We start from the raw sequence: 19,413 nt of genomic DNA, 5'->3' as shown, positions 1-19,413 counted from the left end.
TATATTAAAATAGCACTTAAGAGTAGTGTGAGTATACTGTGATTTAAATGTCTTCCGTGTGAAAGGGCTGCTTGCTACTATGACAAAGGTCCATCAAAGTTGGGCTCACTTTACTGATTAAAAGAGTGTCAATAGCTCTTGGACATCTCCTAAAGAAGATAAATACAAAAGTGTCAGGATGGTGAAACCATTGCTAAGCTTGACGCACGCTAAATAGGACCAGCTGTTGGACGAGAGTAAAGATAGAACTTTGCAGCATGTTTCCAGGGGGTTCCATACTATTTTCCCATAAATTCATGATTGTTTCTGTTGTCTACTTTTCTCCTGTCGTGTGAGTTTAGTGCTCTTGAAAAGGGCTGGCCTGGCAGCCCTGCAGCCTCCCCTGTGCCCCCACAGCACGGCTGCACCCCAGGTAGTGACAGTGCCAGCATCCCCACACTCCACCATGTGCCTCGCCCTGACTTGGAGAAGCCACCTCTAGAGGGCAGCCTTCTCTGTTAAGACTTGCAACAAAACAAGTGTGTCATTTGTGGGGGCTGGGACACTAAGACTGTTAACTCAGTTTCCCTTACACCACAAAACAAACAACAAAGAACTATTATAATCTGGTTCGTACTGACTAGCTGAATTGGAACAAATAACATGGAGGTGAAAATCTTTGTATGCCATTAGCCAGTCATGTAGTCCCTGTTTGTCATTTATACATTTCAGTTGACTACTCTAGCCATTGTGTTCATGGCTTTAGTTACGTAGTACTTCAGGCCACTACAGATATTTTAATTGTGAAGTGATGCTTATTTGCTTCTTGGGTTTTATTTTTAGATACAAATTTACCTCAGAAAGTTTTAGGAACAACTGAAGAAATAAGTGGTAAGAAACATCCAGAAGATACTATCTCTGTGGCATCATCTTTACATTCTAGTCCTCCTGCATCTCCTCAAGGTTCCCCTCGCAAAGGTAAGACATAACAGTCTAAGCTCATCCTGATTACACCAAAAACACTTGGTGGCACATAATTTGCTTTTCAATCTATAGTGATAATAGAAAGTGAAGAAACATATAACTCCTAATACTTGTTGGACTTACGTGTTGTAGATTGCATTATTCAGATGCTTTCCAGGTATTGTGCATCATATAACCAGGACTCTTGTATCCCTTTGTCAGTGGACAAGCATAGATAAGAATGAAGGCAGAAGTCGCAGTTTCATTCTGTGCAGATTCTTGATGTTGTTACACAAATTTCCAATTACTTAAACGTTTCTATGGGGTATTTTAAAATAAGAATTTCTATAAGAAACTGGTTTTAACCAACTACAAAATTTAGGGAAAGAAATGTTTAGGTTGATACATTACTTTTTTTAGTAATGGAGTATTATTACCTTTAGTAATCAGGATTTAAAATAACCTATACCCCTATGAATTTTATATCATACATAGGACCTCTTGAGGTAAAATACCTGGAATCTGTCTTGCTCATTGACCTATGTTTTCATAATTGGAAATGAAGCCTTTTTTTGTCTTGACTAGTAGGGTGCACGCAAATGCCATTTCATGGTAGCTGCACGTATAGCATTTTAAAGGGTGTGTATATTTCTTACATTGGCCCCTCTGTACTTTGTTAGCCTGGTTAAAAAAAAAAAAAAAATGCTTTAGTTCCAGCCTCATCTTCACAGATGTAAAAAAAAATTAATGTGTTTAAATAATCACAGTACAAGAGGGCACATGGGGTTGGGGAAGACAACCTTATGAATTCTAGCAGAAAGGAGAAACTTCCGGAGCTTTCCTTAGCTCCCATGTTCTAAGCTTCATCTCAGTTTTGAGGGTTCCTTTTTATTCGCTGCCACATTTGTGGCAGTGATGTGGTAAGTGATGTCAGACCTGAGTTTGAATTTTGACTCTCTTCCCCACTATAGTTGTGTAACTATGCCCAACTGATTTCTAAGGTCAGGTTTCCTGCCCGTAAGATGAGACAAAGACCAACTCTTTTAGGGGCCTCATACAAAGTTAAAGGAAATAATACTTATAAAATCTGATAGATGAGAAGTGTTTAGTAAATTGAGGTATGTTGTCTTTTTGCCTGCTGCCACCCCAGGGTAACATAGCTTCATTGCTAACTTCATTGCCCTATCCCCCTTCACACAGCTAAGACTAGCTAGAATTTTCATTCAGATTTTACTAAGAAAAGAATAGTAGAAATTAAATAGGTCATATAAGCAGTAGATATTAACAGGTATGATTATATAACACAGGTTTCTGATCTTGTGGTATGTAGCTCATACATGATTTTGTGAGGCATGCAGATCTGTTTCATCTCTTTCCTGTCTGCATGGTCCTATCTGAAGTGTCAAAGAGGGGGATCCCATCACACACACGGTCCTGATGAACAGTGGCCGCATGCTCTTAGCACTCTATCAAGAACACCTTTACACGGTCCACACCTTTTGGAGGCTGTTCAGAGGTCCCATTATAGACAGTTCTCTAACCAGGAAACTAGTTGAATTGGATACGGTATTCTTGCCTGAATGTGACTTACGGGAAGAAGAATTTCCCCATTGCTCTCATTCCCAAAGGAAAATCCACCCTCACCACTAGAATCGAGAAGTCTTTTTGCCATTTTGACTTTCATCATGTGGTCAACAATTGACTTTGACATTCATAGCTTCAGGAGACTGTCATAAACATGTTTAGGATCCTTAGAAACCTGAAGAAATTATTTTCTTTAAAACTGTTTTTTATTGTTCTTACATATGTTCTATCAAAACCCCACCAGTTATTATATTCCCTTTTATTTTCCATGGACATGATTTTGCCAGTAGTCTGTAACTGAACAAAAATATATATTTTTTAAAGATTTTATTTATTTATTTGACAGAGACACAGTGAGAGACAGAACACAAGCAGGGGGAGTGGGAGAGGGAGAAGCAGGTTCATGACCTGAGCCCAAGGCACACATTTAATGACTGAGCCACCCATGTGCCCCCAAAATACTATTAAACTAAGAGTACATTATTAGGTTCTTGCTGAGCTTCGGAATTCTCTTTCCTAACACTTAAGGAAATAAGCCTGTCTTCATGTTTTTCATAAGGGGAATTTAGATAAGCAAAAACTTTTTTTTTTTTTTTAAATAAGAACTTTAAAAAAATGAGACATCAGGCAGCCTTAACCTTCATCTTCCCCTGTGCTAATGGAAGGCAACCTTTCCCCTTGGAGATAAACAGGATCAGAAATTGTGCTTTATAAATATTTACATTGTATTTACTATTTATGTGTCCTGTCTGGTTTTTACCAAGCTTTTTCTTAGTAGAATCTGCCTGAAAATTCTAGACATAGTTATTTTTGAGAAATAATTCTGGTTATCTCATACTCTTGTCATATTTTTCCTTATGACAAGCTTCATTTACTTTCAACAGTATTTTATTACCAGCTTGTTCTGATTAAGGTAATTTTTCTCCTGTGTTCTGTCTTGAAATGACTGCAGTGTTGATGCTATATAGTAGACTCTCTGTGCTGTAAAGAATACGTTACTAGATTTCAGTTTTTCCAATATTGTCAAAATGTTTGAATTTTTTAATAGTGAAATGTTCTATAATAGAAACCAGGCTAATTGTGATTAACTGGAAAGAATTAATTGACCATGACAGGGTTTTTGCATCTCTCCCTCCAGTTGGCAGTATCCTATCTGATCTCAGCATCCTGCTGCGCCTCTCAGGGCCTTCCTCATCCCCTCCCAGTGAGTCCAGCACCAAGATCAGTGGCCAGAACTGCCCCGGAATAGGTGGGGTTTACTTGCAAAAGAAAATCCTTCAGATTACCAGGAGAACAGCCAAAAGAACAGACAGGACCGAGAAGGCCACTGAGGAGAATAGAGACAGGACAAGTTGTGAGAACACAGCCAGAAAAAGAATGACATCCCCGTTTAGAAGATTTAGGGAAAGAACTCTTTCAAGGGAGAGACTAGCCAACAGCAAAAAAGAGGACGCAGATCACCATCAAGCTACAGAAAGCTGTGAGAAAGTGAAGGATGTTAGAAGCAACATCAAAGATGAGAAAGGGAGTGACATCTTCAATTCAAATAGCGGAGGCAACCGTAACACTTTAAACTGCTTCTATACGCGATTCAAGTCTAAAAGGAGAAAGACAATCTGACGGAGATCCTTACTTAATTTTAGTGTTAAACTTGTTTTCATTTATTAATGTAAATGTAGCTTAAGTTATTTATCAAAGTTTAGGCAGACAACTTAGTGTAAAATACGATTTATAGGCATTTCATGATTAGTGTTAAAGGTACTCTAGCAACAAAGTCGTATTTATTTAAAGTGCCTTATTTGTACATGTTATTTTACTAATGTGAGTAAAATTTATACTCTTGTTTTCTGTAGTTGGCTTTATTTCCTGCTGATAGCGGCTGGGTCTGTGAATGAAATAAGTAGAGGTACTTTTTAGAAATCAGTATTTACTTTTGCATTAGAACCCCCAGTAATGATCTGATCACCACCTTTGCTTTAGAGAATTTTATTGTTCTTATTACTGCAACTACTTTACAAGCTAAAGGAAAAAGAAGGCAAGAAACTGTATCTTGTCCACATATACTTTTTATTTCATTTGCTTTTCATATAAATCTCTGATCCAGACAGGAAAAGGAGATAGTCTGACATAGCAAGTGAAAAATCATTTGGAAACTTGTTAAAAATACAATTACCGTGTTCTACCATGAACCTCATAAATTCGAATTGCCAGAAAGAGGCCCAAGAATATGTATACTAATAACCTTTCCGGGTCATTCTTAGAATTGATTGTAATTGAGAAACACTGATCTAACAGACATAGGGATGTAATTTTTTTTTTATTATGTTAATCACTATACATTACATCATTAGTTTTTGATGTAGTGTTCCATGATTCATTGTTTGCGTATAAGACCCAGTGTTCCATGCAGTATGTGCCCTCTTTAATACCCATCACCAGGCTAACCCATCTCCTGACCCCCCCTCCCCTCTAGGACCCTCAGTTTGTTTCTCAGAGTCCATAGTCTCTCATGGTTCGTCTCCCGCTCCGATTTAATTTTAAAACAGTAAAGCAAGTGTATCCCCCAAGATAAAAGAGCAAAGATTTTTTTTCTTTCAAGGAAGAATTTTTATATTTTATTTGTTTTTGTTTTTGTTTTTAATTTACCAAATCCATTTTCTTGGTCCTCTTGAAAATTGACCAATCACCTCCTAAATAGGGCACTGAGAAATGGCAATGTTGAGAAGATCGAAACCCTGGCTTTTCTCAACTTCTCCTGTGCCTGGGGGCCCCATAAGCCACAGAGAAATAACCCATATTCTGGCTCTTCATTTTTCTCTCTGAAATAATTACTGGGACTACTTAATATGGTTGGTGTTCAACAAATTTTTTCTTTGATGACTTGAGTTATATGTGTATATAAAGCCTATAGTTTTTCTTAATGAGATTTTTCAGGATTGTCCTAATGGTCATTTACCTATGAACCTCATTTTTCCAGTGAAAAGGAAAATAATTGTTTGATTCTTTGAGACCTGTTCCTTGTTGGGATTACTATGGCATTTCCTTTTATTTCTGAATAAGTTTGCTTTTCTAAGTTATCAAAATAGACATTATGTACATTTAACTGTCATGCTGCAGATTTATTTTTAGATGCTTCTACATCATTCCATCTCCACCCATTTATTCCAGAGAATGGAAAAGAAAATCTCTCTTGCTGTATCTGCTGTGCAGTAAATCATAGAACAATTTAAAACAGGCAGATGCTGTTATTTTCGTGACACATGTTTATAAATGTGGCAGTTCTGCTGTTTAATGCAATATTCTGTAAAGTTGGTGAAGAAAAAGGAAACCAGGTATAAGATCAAATCCATAGCTAACACAGTTTATTTAAAAATATGAAAATAATTGCTTTCAACTTGGGGCAAGACTCCTTAGGTGACATAAGCAGAATATCTGAGGTAAGTATATGTAGTGTAAAAAGCAAAAATACTGTTCTTTCTCTGGAGTCTTGACTCCCTCACCCACCCTTACCTCAAGGTGGTATTCTAGACACTCAGATCAGGCCATGAAATATTTATGTTAATCGAAGAAGGGGGCACAGTGTTAAAAAGAAGTTGAGAAACTCAAGATGTCTGCTTTTTAATATTTTGAAATACATCTAATGCCTTATTTTATTAAATGTTTATAGCTATGTGAGAGCCCAAGGCAGATATACATTTGGACTAGTTTCCTCAGTAATACTGGATTTTGACTTCGTATTGCTTGAATTTGGAGTCGGGTTGGTACAGAATAGGTAGGTGGGTGAGTGGATATGTAGGGCAATGTGTATAGGAAATTGGCATCATTATATCTACACGGATGGAAAATGAGATTGCTACTTACTCTTTTATTGTTCTTCATCTTCTCCCTGACCACATACCCCTCCCTGATTCCTTGTTTTGTAGTTTAATCACTTGTTTTCTCTCGTTTAGGTTATACACTTATACCGTCAGCTAAATCTGACAACTTGTCTGACTCCAGCCATAGTGAAATTTCTTCACGATCCAGCATCGTGAGCAATTGTTCTGTTGACTCCATGTCTACAGCTCTGCAGGATGAACGGTGTTCTTCACAGGTTGTGGCGGTCCCTGAGTCCACTGGGCCTTTGGAAAAGACAGAACACTACTCAGGGATAGGAGATCATACTCAACTTGGCCCTGGGTAAATATAGTTGCCCCCGTTCACACCACAAAACCCAAGCCAAGTGGCCTCTGCAAGCTGTGCTCCCCAGCTTGCCCTTAGATGATACCCCTGTCCCCATGGGGTGGTTGCAGGGGGATCCATAAAATAATATGAGGGCCAAGCATGCATCTTCTGTCTTGAGTATGCAAGTAAGTACTAGTTTGAAAGATGAATGGGTGTTCATTTTTAAAGTATTTACTGAATTTAAGTGACTTTCGGGCACCTGGGTGGCTCAGATGGTTGAGCGTTTGCCTTCAGCTCAGGTCATGTTCCCGAAGTCCTGGGATCGAGTCCCACGTTGAGCTCCCTGCTCAGCAGGGAACCTGCTTCTCTCTCTGCCTCTGCCCCCCACCCCCGTGTCTCTCATGAATTAATAAAATCTTTGGGGAAAAAAAGGAAAGAAAAAATGAATTTAAGTAACTTTCTGTCATGTATGTTTTCAATTTAATAAGAGCTCACAGTGAGTCTGCTATAGTTAGGAGGATGTGGTTCTTGTGTTGTGGCTATTAAGTTAGAGAATGCTCAGAAAGATTGTGTAATGGGAGGTGTTCCCAGTGCTGTACCCATTGTAGACAGGTTGGGGGAGTAGGGGTCAGTCCCTGATCTGAAAGTGTGATTTAGGGAGTAAGAATTATCAGCTAGCAGAAGTCCACAAAGTTAACTGTAAATTTCTATTTAGAATCAGGCAATATGGAAATCTTTGAGAAAATTGATTCTAAAATGATTGTTAAATCTGGTATTCTTTAATATGAAAAAATTAGGATAGAGTGAAGTATTAGCAAATTTGTAAAGGTTTTTAAACTATGATTTTCTAGACCAAGGGTCAGCCAGCCTTTCTCTAAAAGTTAAATACTAAATAGTGTCAGACTTTGCAGGTCATGAATTCTGTGTTGCTACTGCTCAACCCTACCATTTTTGCTCTGAAACAGCCTTAGACAATACAGCTCATAAACAAATGGGCATTCTGTGTCCCGATAACATCTTATTTACAAAAATAGGCTAAGGGTCAGATTTGGCCTTGGGCTGTAGTTTGCCCACACCTGCTCTATATTGTAAATGAAAGGTTTGTAAGCTTTTTTTTTTGTTGGTGGGGGCCGGCAGGGGACAAGGAGGGTAAAGGGCCGATTGTAAAATTTCGGGCTTTGCAGAGTACATTTTTCTCACTCTCAAATTCTTTGGAATATTTTTATTTTGTTTAAACTCTTTAAAATGTAAAATACCATGCTTTGCTCCATACATGCCATTGCTCCACATCATGCCATTGGCTGAATTTGGCCCCTGAACCCTAATTTGGAGGCCCCTGCTATAAATAATAATACTCATTTTACAGTTGTTAGTTGGTTGGAGAAGTTACTGTTTACTTGGCACTGTATTAGGCTAACCTCAGAGTTACATTGAAAAACCAAACATGGTTGAGAACATGTAGTTGAGAATTCTTTATTCTGTATCCATGTAGAGTCTAGCAATATGTTGACCAAGAATGAAAATGTATACTTAATTTTACTCATTTCAAGCCTCATTTTTCATTTTCATTTAATATCAATTCAAGAAAAATTTCTGAGGTAACTTGGCTTAAGTATTTGAGTTTCTTCCATGTACGTTTCTAGCTAAGTATGAACATTAATAGGAATGGAGATTAATTGATTACAGTGTCATTTTTTTTTCACAAGATTATTTTGGCATTGAACACTTATGATGCATGTTCTGTAGTCTTTTGTAGGCAGTAATACTTGGATTGGACAGAAGGTTTTTCCAGTAAGCCAGTAAATTACTTTTAACTTAAGTGTATCCCCAATTTTTTAGGTGGACATTGTCAAAGCCATCTCTCGTCAAGAGTTTAGCTGTCTCCTCTTCTATGAGTAATGAAGAGATTTCTCACGAGCACGTCATTTTAGAAGCAGCGGATAGTGGTCGTGGAAGTTGGACTTCCTGTTCAAGCAGCTCCCATGACAACTTCCAAAGCCTTCCAAACCCAAAAGGCTGGGATTTTTTGAACTCTTACCGACATACCCATTTGGATGGCCCCATTGCTGAAGTTGAACCCCCTGACTGTGAGCCCTATTCCTGCCCTAAAGGCTGCTCTAGAACTTGTGGTCAGTGTAAAGGAAACCTAGAGGCTAATCAGATGAGACAGAGTTGGGCCTCCTCCAGTTCTCTGTCTGATACACATGAACCAAACTACGGGACTATTAAACGGAGAGTGTTGGAGAGCATCGCACCTGAGTCCTCTGAAGGCTTGGACCCCAAGGATGGCACTGACCCAGTTTACAAAACTGTTACTTCAAGTACAGAAAAGGGCCTGATTGGTAAGTTCTTTGTTCTCTGTCGTATCTGTGGAATTTAGAGATTAAGTGGCAAAAAGTGGCATTGGGATACCTTGGCCCAAAATTTTACTCTTGGAAATATTTCTTCTCTCACTGGAAATATTTCTTCTCTCACTCTCTTCCTGCCCTCTACAAACAAATTATTTTCAAAAAGTTGATGATTTCTCAAGGGTTTGGGGGCAGGTATTCAAGCCTATTAAAATGAAAGGGCTGGTATGAAGGTAATTAATTAAGGTAACAGTTTCATTTGTGTTTTGTTTTTGAGATCTCTTTGGTTTCATTGAGGAAAGATTGTATTACTATGCAGTCCTAACAAAGGGGTTATTCTCTTTGTCACCTCATAAATTGTTTGGACCACAATTGCTGTGTATACATGGTAGAAACTTTGAATCTGACATTTTTAAGTAATAAAAGTGAGGAACATTGTGATAAAAAAGGAAGTCCAAAATATTTTTCAGTATATCCTCCTAGTACACGTCATGGGTATGCCAACTCCTGTTGTAGGTTCCATTCTGACCACACACAGCTTTTTTTGTTGTATGTATTCTTTTAGTATTTAGCCATCAAGTACATTTTTTCATTTCGTCATTGAATTACATAAATATTTAGATATAATAGCCCCTGCTTTTCTATTTATATGGAATGACTGTACTTTGAATCAACTGTATAACATATTCATGAAGTCAATTTAAATTACTAAAACTGTGGGTACCTGGGTGGCTCATTTGGTTAAGCGACTGCCTTCAGCTCAGGTCATGATCCTGGAGTCACAGGATCGAGTCCCGCATCGGGCTCCCTGCTCAGCAGGGAGTCTGCTTCTCCCTCTGACCCTCCCCCCTCTCATGTGCTCTCTCTCTCTCTCTCTCATTCTCTCTCTCAAATACATAAATAAAATCTTAAAAAAAAAAATTACTGGGGCGCCTGGGTGGCTCAGATGGTTAGGCATCTGCCTTCGGCTTGGGTCATGATCCCAGGGTCCTGGGATCGAGCCCCACATCGGGCTCCTGGCTCAGCGGGGAGGTGCTTCTCCCTCTGCCTCTCCCCCTGCTCATGCTCGCTCTCTCTATCTCTGTGTCTCAAATGAGTAAATAAAATCTTTAAAAAAAAAAAAATTACTAAAATATGTGCTGATTTTTATAGCACATTTATAGTACATTTTTACTTGTCAAATTGCATTATAGATTGGGGTTTTTAGCTTGTTAATTTTTTTCCAAGGATTTTTTTATTAAATCCTTCTGGGTAACCGTTATATGGGTATCTAAACATGTGTGTGCAAGGATATGAAATTAATCTCCTGTCCAGTTAGGAAACTAGATTTTTAAAAATATTTGATTTCATTTATAGATGACTCTGGGCTTAAATTCTTCATTCTTGTCTTACTGGTCTTGCTGACTTCTCCATCCTGTCCCTGCCCCATCCTCTCAGGTGGGAATGGAAATCCTTTAGGACCTTATACTCCATGCAGATTTTGCTGGTACAGTTGTAGAAATTTCAGTATGGACAAACCTGGTTGTCTAAAAAAGGAGTTAACATTAGAATTATCAATGGTCCTTTTTTTTTTTTTAAAGATTTTATTTATTAATTTGACAGACACAGCAAGAGAGGGAACACAAGCAGGGGGAGTGGGAGAGGGAGAAGCAGGCTTCCCGCCGAGCAGGGAGCCCGATGCGGGGCTCGATCCCAGGACCCTGAGATCATGATCTGAACTGAAGGCAGACGCTTAACGATGGAACCACCCAGGTGCCCCATCAGTGGTCCTTCTTAATTTATTCTGCCTATATGTAGGTTGTGTTTGTGTTTTAAAAGTTACATCAGCAAGGTCATCAGAGCCGTTTGTCCCTTAGATCCTGGGAATTGGTCTTAATGTCATGGAACTTCTGCTTTCTTTAACCTATTTCTGAAGCTTTTTGAAACTTTGCCTTTGTCTCATGGTCTACAAACTTAGGGAAAAGGATTCTAAGTCACATTTTTTTTTAAAGTCACGATTATTTTGAGTGTGCACTGAAAATCACAGAAATTTAAGATGGATTTCCTAAAATTATGGCTTTTTTTTTTTTTTTTTCTTTTCTTTTTCACTTGGTCACAGATCAGAAGTTAGCAGTAGGTCCTTGAAGGAATTAGGTCCTCTGTACCCGGGAAGTTCATGTTGTTGATATGCCAGGACCGACAGGTAGTTTCCGCAGGAGTGCTGTAAAGCAGTGGTTTGTGTCTCAGGTTCAGGGTGGACAGTCCAGATGTCATTTCTGCGAAAATCCTCCCCGTCGGCAGAACATAGAATGTCTCTGACCATGTCGTCCCCGGGGCTGGTGTCCCTGAAGAGCCAGGCAGCCGTCTCTGAACTGGGGGGGCTCCACTGCAGAGGAGAGCTTGTCACCGTGCCCCTTCTTTCAACTGCCTCTGTCACTCTAGTTTTGTTTATAAGACCTAATGTGATTTATGTGTTTGAAAAACAAGTTTAAATAATAAGTTTTAAATATTATGTTTTTAATCTGCTGTCACTGTATTCAAATATATTCGTTTAGTCTATTTCTGAGTTCTCTTTTGTCATTGTAATAAGTTTCAGTATGTTTTTTTTTTTCGTTTCTTACATTTTCCATTAACATTTCCATTGCTTGTTTTTCATGCCAGTGTACTGTGTCACCTCACCCAAGAAGGAGGATAGGTATAGGGAGCCACCTCCCACTCCTCCAGGATACATGGGGATTTCTTTAGCGGACCTAAAGGAAGGACCCTACCTACACCTAAAACCTCCAGATTATAGTGTGGCAGTGCAGAGGTCAAAGATGATGCATGACAGCCTCTCTAGACGGCCACCAGCTTCTCTCGGTAGCAGCCCCGTGGCCTGTGTTCCATCGAGGATTGTAACTCAGCCTCAGAGGCATATTTTGCAGCCGTCCCATCCTAAACTAGCAGATGTGACTGATGCAGATAGCGAAGCAGATGGTATGTTGACAAACTACCTTAATGGGTCTTAAATGAATTGCTGAATACATGAATTGGTGTTTACTCTGTTATTTCATATAGTCATTAATGTTTACTTCTAAATGCCTTAGCAATCTCTGTTAAAAAAAAAAAAAAAAGAAATTCCTCAGTATGATGGTGTATATTTTAAATGGAGTAACTTGCATGTTTCTGTGTGCCCAGTACCCTTCTTCCTGATCACATAGGGTCTTCTTCTATCTGCCCAACAGCAGCTCAGTCTGAGACAGTCATTTTGAGAAGAGGCACTTGACCTTAGCAGAGCTGCGTCTTACGTTAAGGCATGAAAACTTCAAAGGCCTGATTACCTGAAATTGTGCTGTTGGTATAGCTCCTCTTACCAGTGGAACTCTTGACTGACTGCAGCTGGGGCAGCTTTATTAAAAATAAATGAAATTCTATCCCTTCAAGCAGTAATGAAGCGACGAGGAAGCGGTTAGGGCATTGCCGTCGGTCAGTCCGCAGTGCCATCAGCACTCAACGTTGTAATAAAATCTGGGCCTTGATGGGGTATTTGAGAGGATTTCTTTGTTGAGAGTGACTAATTTTCTAAGCAGGTGACTAGATTTTAAGTTGATCTTCATTAACAAGCCTCATCTACCACTTAATGGTGTCCTTACTGTTTTCAGAAAATGAACAGGTCTCAGCAGTGTAAGCTTTGGAGGACCCGCTTGAAGTTTACCGAAACCGTCGAGGAAGGAGTGGGCAGAAGCACCTCATGATTCCGCGGGCCGTTGTTGCCACCGAACAGCTTGCCGCCGCTGCTGACCCAGAGGTCTCGTTCCCTGTGCTCGGAGCAATTACCTAGCCCCGAATCATGCTTCCTCTTATTGAATCCTTGCAGATGCAGAGTTTTCCTCAGCTATGGATGTTGTGCCTGGAAACCAGGCTTCACGTCGCACACCAGACCTGCCTTGGGACCACAGTTACTAGAACAGGTTCAAACTCAGAGTCCTCCCTGTGTATATCAGTATAGATTTTTCTTTAACAAGTTATTTTTAAGATAGTAGTTTAGTAGTTTTTCCAAGCCATAGCTTGGGTTAACGGACAAATTCAAAAATGTCTGCCAATACCAAGGATATTCTTGTGTATTTGAAAAGTAACTTATTATTTTAAGTTTTGTGGTTTTCTTTGTTTTGGGGAGCTGTCATGAGCGGATGTTTATGTTTGAGGCCATTAAACTGTCTCTGGTCTGACCAGACTGAAGTCATCTTTACAGGATGATACTTAATCTGTACAGAGATGAACTTGATCTGTGGCACCAGTGCAATGTAGGGTCGGTCTCCATTTGAGTGGGATAGGAAGCCCTTTGTGGCTGAGGAGTTAGGAAGGAAGATACTGCAGTCAGCTGATTTGGAAGGCCAGATGAAGCTGCCACGGGGTTTCTTATCCGTCCTTTGGGACAGGGAGGCTGTGATTGGGTGGGTAGCCACCCTCATCTCCGAAGAATGAAATTTTATCTTAAAAAACATGTATACCAGTCCTTTCTAAAGTGAAAGTCATGCTGCATCTAACTAAAAGTATAAATCCATTAAGTAGAAAATGAGTTCAGGAGAGTTCTGCAGAAACCCAAAACAAAAATTTTTCACTGCTCAGATGTGGAGTTCTTTTTTAAAAAGGAAATGTAATTATTGGTGTGTAACATTGGAGATGAATTCATCTGCATGTATGTTCTGCAGCCGCCCCTGCACCCCATCTCAGCATGAGGCTGTGTTCAACACTGAACAACCCTGCAGCCCCCAGCTGCCTGCAAGAAAGCTCATGAGCACACCGAGGTGATAAGTGGTTGAAAATTTTAGGGGGGACAGAGGAGCTGGGAAATGATTCTCTCTTGGTTCTCAGTTTAGCCCTTGAGAGGAAAGAGATACATATTTTTAACAGCCTCTTGGGCATGGCGCTCCCAAGTATTTAATTAAAATTTCAGTGACTGTTTACTGGATGACCTAGACTTTCCATATTTTTACTAATTAAATACAGTGTTTTCTATATCTTAAGTTTAAATTTATTATTTTTAATGTAAATGTGAGAGCTTAATAAACTTCTGTGATGACTACCAAAAAAAAAAAAGAAAGAAAAAAAAGCCAAAGCCATTCATGTGCACTACCCAGATTAACATGGAGCCAAGATGGGTTTACTTCTGAATGGTTGTCCATATGTGAATTTATAGGGTTTAGCTGGTTTGTGATTTCCCTTTTCGAGAGTTTGTTCTCATTTTTCCCTAGCTATTTCTTCCCTCTCTTTCTCCCTGTCTTCATTTTTTTTTTTCATAGTAGGCTCCACGCCTTACATGGGGCTTGAACTTGTGACCCTGAGATAAAGAGTCACGTGCTCTACCAACTGAGCCAGCTAGGCGCCCACCCTACCCCTCATCCCCTTCATTTTAAAATCGTAAATCATTTCCGAGTGGTCAATGGCACTAGTCTGTCTTTTACATCAAAATGACTCTCTCTTCATTTTAGGAAAAATAGCTTATCTGAAAAATTCCTTTGGGCAAAAAAAACCCCCATGAATTTGAAACTTAAAGCCTTAAAAATCCACCCTCCAGGTGTGTTAGAGTGAGGCTAATTGGCTCTATAGCTTTCTTGTTCCACTGACATGGAAAATGGCCTGAATCAAAAGCCCTGGTTTGAAAGTCACACTGTAGTGATTTAACCTATAAACACTGGTCCTCTGATCACAAAAAAATGTCCCTTCACTGATTGACGTAGTAGTGTTTTCATGTCCAGGGCGAAACAAAGAAAATGAAAGATACTTCTGTTATAATCCCCTTTTTTGTCAAGTTTGGGTATTTATTCTATTTTATATCCATTACCCCAGAAAAAATGTGCTGTTTGCACAGTATCTGTTTATTTGCAGGTGTCTGAAATCAAATGGGAGCCTTACCTGTCTTTGTCCTTAATGGTGTTGAGAATATCTTGCACAGATTCAGAGGATGTGATTTTGACTGCACCTTGTAGCTGCCTTTGTTTTCCTCTAGCTCCAACTGTGAGTGTTGGGGTAAGCCGATCACAGTGATCAGGAACTAAAGCCAAATGCATTGTAGTTTGATCTGTGTGTATCCCCTAAAAACTCGTGGAATTGTGATTTTTATATCTTAATTCTAATTTAGGGTACATTTCTGCCTTCTCTTAGTTTGTTACATGACTAGAACAAGAGAAGCCTTAACCTATATTTGCTCCAATTCTAAGCCCCCATTTTTGTTTTTGTTTTTATTATAAATTTATAACTTTATTGAAGAGACTAGTGCCCTCATCCCACCTCAGCTCTGAATCCGTCAGGACTTCCTGAAGCACTAAATCCACAGTGCAAAGTTTTGCCAAATAAGTTTCAACAAAACAGTTTTGTTCATAATGAAAGATTTGGTCCATTAGTAAATCCACTATATACTTCCATAAAGATTTGTTTTAAGTAGTAGATTCTTCCTCCAAATGATTACTTTGAATCTGATCTTTGGGGAGGAAAAAGTCTTAACTGGTTTCTCATGAGGGTGGTAAGTCACACTGTGGTCATCAGTATAACCTCCTTGAGCATCTCCCAGGCCGGAAATGTGGCAGTAATCATGAGGATTTCCAAGAACAAACCTAATTTTTATAAAGTGTTCTCTTCCCTATAAAAAGAAGAGGAGAAAGCGTTTCCTTGTACACTTAAAACAATGATAATGATTGTTATTCTGATATATTTTGTTTCTAAAAAATGTGATATTAAAGTAGATGTATCCCTTTAGCATTACCTTAAAGGCTAGAACAGGAGGATGAATCTTCAAAAAAGTGTCACAGTACATTTTCAAATTTAAACTTGAACCCCAGTTCATCTTTCGCTTTTGTTGTGCTTTTTTAAGGCTTCTTTATTTTTGATACACAGTATGCAGTTGTACTTGGTCTTTTAAAATTGAAACGTGAGCTTATCAGAAAAAAAACAAAACTGCACAGTTGTAATAATCAAATGCAATTATACTGCACAATTCAGTGATTGTAAAGTATCCTGTAACGAGCAATGTTTGTCTATTTTTTGATACCTCTTAAACTTATGTCTTTTAGAAAGACAGTGCCTCTGTATGCTTTTTGTATTTTTACTGAGTGTAAATATTTGTTATATTTTTGGTTAAGAGAATGTAAAAGTACCATTTATTATTATCATATCTACTAATACATTGGTGGAATCAATAAAGAATCTACATTAACTTTCTCTGCTCTTTATTTCATACACAGATAAAATAATTACACCCGGTCACTCAAGAGGGCCAGTGTGGGGCTAGCATTGGTGTGAAGGCCGTATTTTTTAGGTCCCCAGAGAAATAGGAATGATCCAATTATTTTTGACTTTGTAGTGTCTATAAAATACTTAATCTCCTTTTTTGGGTTTTAAAAAGTGTGTTTGATGACAAACCAAATAACACCGGCTAATCCACATTTGGGCTTGTTTCTCAGAACAGGAAAGCCCAGGGCTGACTGAGTGAGTGAGTGCACAGTGCTCTCAGGGACTCAGGGCGGCATTTACATCGCCCGACATCACCTGGGCCTCACAGGAAGGGCGGAGGGGGAAAAGGGCAAATGGGTGTCCCTTTTTATAGCAAAATGGCAGCTTTTCCAGAAGCTGCACTTAATATTTCTGCTTTTATCTCACTAGTCAGGAGTGGGTCCCATGACCAGTGGATGCAAGAAACTTGGGAAGTGAGCTTTCCTAGCTGAGCCATCGATGGCCCCAGAATAAAAGTGGGAAGGAATGGCTGTTGAATGGGCACCTCGCTTGGTCTGCCACAGCGCCCCCCTCGTGGCAAGAAATGCAGCAGTTTCAGGGGATCAGATCCTAGGACCTCGGCGAAGGAGGAGGAAATTTTGCTCTAGCATTCCTTCCTAAAATTTTTCCAGTCCTCACTCTGTGCCTAGGGCATGTTACTCCCATGAGAGGTAAGGCTTCTCCCTCCTCCCTGTTAACCCCCTCCCAGCACACACACCAGGTTTTCCCCAGGCCGGTCCTTCCCCTGACCATCTCTGCACAAGTGTCCCCGGTTCATTCTTTTACTTAGAAATCCGACACACAAATGCAGTAGGTTGAGTGCTGGCTACCTAAAAACATCTAGCCCTAATCCCTAGAATTTGTAAATGTTTACTGTATTTGAGAAAAGGGTCTTTGCAGAGGTAATGAAGCATTCTGAGATGAGATTACAGTGGATTATCTGGATGGGCCCTTTATGCCAAGACAAGTGTCTTTCTAAGGGAGAGATGAAGATACAACAGACCTAGTGGAGAAGGCAGCATGAGGATGGCAGAGAGGAGAAGCCACAAGAGAAAGAACAGCAGCCTCCAGCAACTATTAGAGACGAGATTCTTCCTTCACACCTCTGAACGACACGCTGATTGGGACTTCCGGCCTGTTTTAATTAGGACACCCGAGTCCTGCTGATCTATGGTAGCTCTAGGAAAGTAATACACGTTACTGTATTTGTCTGATACTGGCGACCCGGGACCGGTAACTAAAGGATGTGCTAGTCCACAAGGACACCTCAGGACCACCTCCTCCCATCCCCCCAGAAGCATTTGATAAACCAAGACAGGAGGGATTGGCCACCCCAGGGGCATGCCCTGCAGCAGCTTAGTGAGCCTGTTTTTTCCCAGTGTTTACAGAAGGGACACTCCTATCAGCCTTGCCAAACTTAATATTTTCCATTTTTCTCATTTCAGACATTGTGACAAATGTGGTACCTTACTGTGGTTTTAACTTTAATTTCCACAATGACTTAATAATGCAAATAAGAATCTTTTCGAATACTTACTGGCCATTTGGATATTCTCTTTGGTGAAGTGTCTTTTTAAGTTCTTTTTTAAAATGTGTGCTAAAATATTGAAATATAGTTGTTTTATAATGACCTTGTATCTAGCAATCTTAATTCATTTATTCTAGGTTTGTGATTCTTTGGGGTTTTTCTAGATACTCCTCTCTTGTGCTTATAATGACTTTTATTTTATTTCTCACCTCCTTGCCCTGGTCACGGTACTAGTTAGTACCATGTTGAGTAGAAGTGGTCCAGGTGGAATCACCTTTCTTTGTTCCTCACCTAAGGGGGAAAACTTTACGATTAACCATCGATCGTAATGATTGCTATGGGGTTTTTGTAAGTATTCTTTAAGAATTTAAAGATGTTTTATTTATAATTTGCTAAGTGTATGTGTGATGTAGTGAAATGTCAAATGCTTTTCTTGAATCCGTTGAGATGATAGAATTATTTTTCTTGTACCATAAGTGTTGTTAATGATAGATTTCCTAGTGTCCCTCCCTGTCCCACCACCGCTGCTCCCCACTTCACCTTCCTCTTTGCTAGAGTAAACACCACTTGGTTATGATAGGTTATTTTTACATATTTCTGGGTTTATTCTGCAATATTTTGTTTAGGATTTTACATCTATGTTCGGCAGAGATGGTCTATAATATCCCTTTCTTGTAATACCCTTGATAGGTTTTGGTATTAATATTAAACTAGACTCATGGAAAGAGCTGGAAATTATCCTCTCTGTTCTCAAAGTTTCTGGAAGATTGAACTCTAGCCACTTGCACCTCTCTGGACTCTCACCTGTCTCTTCAGCTCTGGAACACTGATGAGCTCCTCCTCAGTTTCCCCTTCCTTGCATTATGGCCTGGAAATTTTCTTCAGGTGGTAAACTGGGGCAGTGGTAAGGCTCAGGTCTTGCTTCTTGTGCTTTCAAGGATTAATGTCCTTCAGTGCTTGATGTCCAGTGTCTTAAATGGCATTGTTTTACATGTTTTGTCTGGTTTTTTAGTCACTAGAGGCATGAGGGTAAAGTGCCAGTTTTACTGTATCTTGACCAGAAGTGGAAGTCCGTATATAAAAATTGAATATAACTCTCTCAGTAAATAACAGAAGCAGACACACACATAACCCCCCCACCACCAAAAAAAAATCATTAAAGGATATAGAAGACAAGACCTATACAGTTAACAAACTTAATAAACTAATGGACTGCAGAACACTAATCATTAACTCTAAAATATATATCCCTTCTAGGTGAACATGAGCATTGATCAAAGTTGGCTCCGTTAAGCCATAGAGAAACAAATTGCAGAAAGTTGAACTCCTGTAGAGAAGGTTCTCTGTACAGAATTGAACAAGAAACTAGTAACAGAAATTATAAAAATTGGATGTTAAGAAATGTTTCCCTCAATAACCCAGTGGAAAGTAGAAAGTTTAACTGAATGGAAGTGGAAATACGAATATCAAAACCTTTTGGTTTGAGGTTAAAGCCATACTTAAAGAGGAAGTTTATAGCCCTAACTATAGAAAGGCTAAAAAATGAATTCAACATTCTTCTCAAGAAACCAGAATAGTAACAGCAAATTAAATTCAAATAAATGAAAGAAATTAATAACA

The 19,413-nt window shown here is 39.2% G+C and overlaps 1 protein-coding gene across 7 annotated transcripts in view; it reads left to right on the top strand.

Moving 5' to 3' along the window:
- Positions 1 to 16,209, top strand: part of RAPGEF6 (Rap guanine nucleotide exchange factor 6) — a 202,570-nt gene extending 186,361 nt beyond the window's left edge. For 2 of the 7 annotated variants that reach the window (XM_035014064.1, XM_035014065.1), the window contains exons 20-24: positions 823 to 957; positions 6,477 to 6,705; positions 8,530 to 9,032; positions 11,679 to 11,993; positions 12,659 to 16,209. In XM_035014064.1, the coding sequence (XP_034869955.1) occupies positions 823 to 957; positions 6,477 to 6,705; positions 8,530 to 9,032; positions 11,679 to 11,993; positions 12,659 to 12,684 (1,208 nt within the window). In that variant the 3' untranslated portion in view covers positions 12,685 to 16,209. Of the gene's footprint in view, positions 1 to 822; positions 958 to 3,664; positions 4,856 to 6,476; positions 6,706 to 8,529; positions 9,033 to 11,678; positions 11,994 to 12,658 lie in introns of those variants that run through there. The other 5 variants (XM_035014061.1, XM_035014060.1, XM_035014063.1 and 2 more) reach the window with 4 other exon arrangements.
- The last annotated feature ends 3,204 nt before the right edge of the window (positions 16,210 to 19,413 follow it).

This window comes from Mirounga leonina, unplaced genomic scaffold, assembly GCF_011800145.1.
Source record: "Mirounga leonina isolate KUSES-001 unplaced genomic scaffold, KU_Mleo_1.0 Mir_168, whole genome shotgun sequence".
Classification (NCBI taxonomy): Eukaryota; Metazoa; Chordata; class Mammalia; order Carnivora; family Phocidae; genus Mirounga; species Mirounga leonina.
This window is presented reverse-complemented; position numbering and strand designations above follow the sequence as displayed.